This window comes from Etheostoma spectabile, chromosome 2 (assembly GCF_008692095.1).
Source record: "Etheostoma spectabile isolate EspeVRDwgs_2016 chromosome 2, UIUC_Espe_1.0, whole genome shotgun sequence".
In the NCBI taxonomy this organism is placed as follows: domain Eukaryota; kingdom Metazoa; phylum Chordata; class Actinopteri; order Perciformes; family Percidae; genus Etheostoma; species Etheostoma spectabile.
Window position 1 is genome coordinate 19,001,932 of NC_045734.1, and position 5,448 is coordinate 19,007,379.

The window sequence follows — 5,448 nt, forward strand, 5'->3', positions numbered from 1 at the left end:
GCGTTTACTAGTAAACTGGTAAACCCTGTGACTGACGTATGGCCGACTGCTATCTGCTTATATTTTCCTCACGTAACTCTCGTCCTCTGTGACTGTCTACATCTAGAAACTAAGATGCGCGGTGCAGGGAACAACTCTGACTGGCACATGAGCAGACAGTGGTTTACGGAGCGGTAGACAGGTTTTGCAAAAAAACTCGGAGCCTTCTATGAACTGAATGACACATTTAAAATATCACTGGATTACGCAAATTTAAATCGTGGGAAGACAAAATCGTGATTGTGATTAAAATTTGATTAATTGTGCAGTCCTATGTGGCATGTGTTTAACAGACATTCAAATATGTTTCCTGGGAGCACAGTTCATCACTTTATATGTGACAGCAAAAATCCAAAACCTCTGCCAGCTTTAACCTCGATCTAGTCAGCCTTCCAGATCAGTTACTGAGATCTGACCGATTTGTCATTCCTGAGGAGGTCATTATCCGAGTATCAAATTTGTGCTTCCAAGTCCAGGTCTCCCATTAAAAAAAACTTTCACTGTTACTAACCTGGTTAAATCAAGTAAGAGCTTCAGCTTGAATTAGTGAGGATGCTAACTGGCAACAGCCAAAGCTTCATATAATCTGCTACTGCTGGGGGTTTGCTCTGCACGGCGTTCCCGGGGCTGCGTTTTAAACAAACATATCCCCCCTCTTAACCTCCTTAACCCCCACCCAGCAGGCCATAGGCTTACAAACTCATGGTCAATATCAAAGACCTCCTTCTTCTCTGTCATCAGATTTCATCCTAAAACCCTTAAACTACCAACGGTCGCAGCTACACCAGCCAAATGCTTTTTTTTCATGAAAACCAACAAGGTCTTTTTTTTACAGTGGAAGGGGAGAGGGGAGGACTAGAGTTTCCAGGACCGGGCCGAAAGCAGCTAAGCGTGGGGCTGGTCCCTTTCCACAGGGAGCCCGGCAGACCCGGACCAGCTCATTAACGGTTTGTTTGTGTGGAAGTTCAAAAAGGCTCTGCTGACGTAAGTCCCCATTTACATGGCCGGTTTGATCTGAGTTGGAGGCCTTCCTCCCTGCTGGCCTCCTTGTGGCTGTGTTTCAGTGTTTAAGATATAGAGACTGGGTGTTGCTTCCAGTAACCTGGAGCAATTAGGAAATGCAAACAGCACTACTGAGGCAATTTTATCTTCCAAATGGGGATTGCTCCCAGTTTTGGTAATCTGCTGATTCATGAGTCACAATTTTAATATTTTCCAACATAACAAAGCTACAAAGTGCAACACTAAAAGAATGTACACATTGTAAAGCCACTCCACAAAAGATACATTTAAACTAAGTTCTCAAAGCTCAGCATTCAGAAAGCATGGACCACTGCTTTCATTTATTAGTTACCTATAATATTGTACATTATGTTATGTTGTATGATATAACCCAGGGCTGAAACTTTATCAACTATTTTCATTATCAATAAATCCATTTAATCATTTACCATGTCTGTAAAATGTCAAGAAATAGGGAAGACCTAACAATGTCTAAACGTCTAAGGTGATCCGCCAACAGTCCAATGCAAAGATGAACCTGCAAAATTTCACTGAAATAGATGCAAAGGGCCAAAGCAGGTCTGTTTGCAGACAGTCCTTGTTATGATTTTATTATAATTGTGCCATTTTTTGGTTTACGCAACATTGTGTTTAAGTGTTTACCCCACAAATACTAAAATTCACCAACAAGCTAGATTTGAAAAAAATCTAATCTGGACTTCCCGCTGAAGTCACCTGCTGCAACAGCACAGACAAAAAATAAAGGCAACCATAAATGAAAAGCACAATAGGCCTTGTAAATTCAACGGTATGCTGTGAAAAACCAGCCTCACCAGCTAATGGCAACTTTTTTTTAGCAATTTATCTTGTTTTTTATCTCTAATGCACCTTCATTTGTGGCACTCACAATTTTGTTGTATGGGTCTCTGTGCAACGACAATAAAAGTTTATATTATCTTAAATGAGCTAAAACATGCAACATGTTATGTTTGGCACTTAAGATTTGTTGATTAGTTTCTAGATTTTCCTCATTAATATGCATTTTATTACAAAAGGCTATCAATGGAAAACAATGGCAAAAAAATGCTTTCCAAAGCAGATCAGTGATAATACTCGTGAGAAAAGGAGTGGAATGCAGAAAGGTAAGGATATGTGCACAAACACAGGCCTTCAATGGCATGAAGACCACAGAAAATGCTTGGGTCCAGAGTAACTGCTGAGCTAAATGGGACTGGAGGCTAATTCCCCTGAGTACAGCCACTGGGAAGCATTACATTACAGACCTTGTTGTCAGAAGCACTATTATGTTTGTGTGCTTTTACACATTTCATCTCACCCATTGGTTCCTTGATAACCCTGTAGTAGTCGGGGGCGTCGTTTGGGTCCACTGGCTCCAGAAACGGCCATGCCATTTTATGTGCCTGCAGAGGAGGGAGGGGCCGTTGGAGAGATAAAGAGAAAGAAAAAAAAATACACTTGAGAAAGCTAAAACCAATGAAGAAAAACAAACAGCACCATGAAAATGACACTGGAAGCAGGTGGGTCAACACAGATGTTCTCTCTTACCTTCTTCCACACTTCCATCTCTCTCCCTCTCTCACACATACACTGGAGAGAGGAGGAGAAAACGAGAGGAGAAGAGGTAGGAGGAGGAAGAGAAAAGAAAAGGAAAGCTAGAAAAATGCTGAGACCAGGCAGCTGTCCAAGGAGCGCTCTGGGGAGCCGATCCCATCAGATAAGACAGACACAGAGGACTTTTGTTTGCTGCTCTTACACTGTAGTGGGGCGACGACGAACTATGTTAGTGTTTGATTTATTTCTTGTAATTACAGTGCTGCTGCTGCTTCAGTTAGTGCTGACCGTGTTCATGTACCTGTACAGTGAATGCAATGTAGAAGTGTAAACCTCCCCGAAATTCTGTTAACCCATTGCTTTGGTTTGCAGAATAGTACAGTACACTGGAAGCATGTGTGTTTGTGCAGCTAAAATAAATCTATCAACCTGTAAGGAACGCAGAATTCTCCGCAGGCCCTCGTAATCTTTGTCTGTAAGCGGCGTGAAGACCGTCATGGCATCCTCTGTCGACTGACATTGTGGGCACACGTATTCGTCGATGTGGTTGGCCTCGCTCTGCAGGATGCCCACACAGCGACCATGGTACCAGTTCTGACACCGGTCACAGCCGATGTAGAACCTGAAAAGGCAAGACGTACTTTTACTTGTAATGAAGGGCCAATTGCATTGTATTTCAATGTGCTTCATTAATAAATAAATACATTTTAACAGAGTAGAGATGATGATAACATGTAGTTAGGTTAGCGTGGCAAAACAGAGACCTAAATGTGATTTACTCAAAGCAACAACATTGGTTAAGTGAACCAAAAAGGCATACTTTTTCACATTTAATCCCTTCTTTGTGAGTTCTGATCAGATAAACTTGTAAGGCAACTCAAGCACTTGGTTACAGCAGGCTCGATCTTGGAAAGATTGTACATTTTCCCAATATTGCACTTCTATTACGCCTCAACCCAGTTTTGCATTTAAGGCACCAACAATGATGATTGTACACATTCACGTTTGCCAAACACACTCCTGCAGCTCCTTACTGGGACTCATCATATGGTGTCTGACAGATGCAGAACAGCTCCTCTGTGCTGCCCTCCTGGCCCCGTTTACACCCCACACAGATGTAGTCGTCCATCTTCTTAGCCTCCTTCTCAGTGATGCCCACACAGTCTCCGTGATACCAGTTGGTACACAGGTCGCAGCCAATGTAGAACCTTTAGAGATACAAAGGTGTTGTGACTAATGTCTTGCAGTAGACACACTGGTTTACAGTATGTCCATTCAAATACAAAACGTTTTTAACATAGTGTTTATCCATTGTGTACATTTTTACTTGTATAGAAATCGGATGCAGTTAAGTGACGTTTAAACATCAACATTAAACAAAATTCCATCCCTTGTCCTATAACTGATTCTACAACTAGTGCTTGCTCACAGGCTGAATGGATGCTCTAGACTTTTTGCTGCAGTCTGGAGGCTTGTGTTTGACCAAGTTTAGTACCATAAATTCTACCCTTACAGTTTCTGGACCATTGGAAAGTACAACCTCAAAGAGCTGGGACTTTTTGGAGGCAGCAACCAAAACTGCAAGGTTGATGAAAAAGTTATAAAGGTTACCATTAAATTCTACTTTTTGAGGGAATTCTTTATTTATAACAGTGTTTTATTGTGCCTACCACTACCATGCCTGCCCCTGGGTAATATAGTATTTAAATTAGAGTACTCCAGAGAGCTTCATCATACTTGGTCTCGTCGTAAGGTGTCTTGCAGATACAGTAGAGCTTGGTGTCCTTTTTGCTCTCCTTGGTGCACGTTGTCGATATCATCTTCTTCTTTTTGGACTTGGCTGACGTCGTTGTATCCCGCTCCTCCTCCCGTTTCCTCTTGTGTGTGGAGGTGACGCCTGTGGTGAGGTGGTGTTGAGGGGTGATGCCATGCGCGTGTGCCAGAGCATGCTGCTGTTGGTTGTGTGCGGCGGCGGCAGCAGCCTGGACCGCCTGCTGGGCTGCTGCCTGAGCCCTCTCCTTCTCCCTCCGCATCCGCAACAGGTCCCTCTTTAGCTCCTCCTGAGGAGTGTAATATCAGGACAGATGGGGTCAAAATGGTTGGAGAACACTGAATTCAGATACTGTCTTTATGACAGTACTGCATACTTAGTGTGCAAAGATGTATGCATTCTTGAGACCATTTTCTTAATTTTTTGTGTACCTGCTTGTTTTACATTATATGATATTTGATAGTTCACAGATTTGTTCCTAATGTTTCTGCTATTTTGTCCCGCCCTCCCTGCCTTCATACCTGGGCCTCTAGCTGCAGCTCCTTGTCGAGAAGCGCCCGCTTCTTCAGGATCTCCATCTTGAGGCTCTCTTTGTGTCTGTAAAGGAGCGAGGAGAGCTTGCTGGCATTGGCCAACCTCCTCTTTGCCTCCACCACCTCCTCTTTCTTCCTCCTCTTGGCTGCCTGCCTCTCATCTTTGTCTATCCGGTCAAGGATGAACTTCATCACCTGGTTGCATACGATCATCCTGGACAGAGACAGACAGGAAAAAGGAAGATAAATAAGGAATAAATTACTGACTTATATTCCCCTAACCTTTAAAGTTAGAGGACCATAAAAGCATATTATGTAGAATAGTGAAGTACTGTATATTAAGGATAAACAGCCCCTTGAATACAGTAGAAAAATATACAGTCTTGCCTAAAAACACAGCTCAAGAAATAGCCAGAGTGAATCTAATGAGGACCCATGTGAAATAGGGCTGTGGCCCAATCAGGGTATTTTTAAAGGCATAAAATACACATAATACTCCTGCTGAGAGAGAGGGATAAAAGAGAAGGGGGG

At 42.8% G+C, this 5,448-nt stretch overlaps 1 protein-coding gene across 7 annotated transcripts in view; it reads right to left on the bottom strand.

Annotated features, from left to right (window-relative positions):
- The window catches only part of LOC116670708 (nucleosome-remodeling factor subunit BPTF), a 75,602-nt gene that overhangs the window by 5,492 nt on the left and 64,662 nt on the right, over positions 1-5,448 (bottom strand). For all 7 annotated transcript variants that reach the window (XM_032501384.1, XM_032501348.1, XM_032501374.1 and 4 more), the window contains 5 exons: positions 4,906-5,131; positions 4,351-4,673; positions 3,648-3,821; positions 3,043-3,235; positions 2,378-2,462 (listed from right to left, as the gene is read on the bottom strand). In XM_032501384.1, the coding sequence (XP_032357275.1) occupies positions 2,378-2,462; positions 3,043-3,235; positions 3,648-3,821; positions 4,351-4,673; positions 4,906-5,131 (1,001 nt within the window). The remainder of the gene's footprint in view (positions 1-2,377; positions 2,463-3,042; positions 3,236-3,647; positions 3,822-4,350; positions 4,674-4,905; positions 5,132-5,448) is intronic.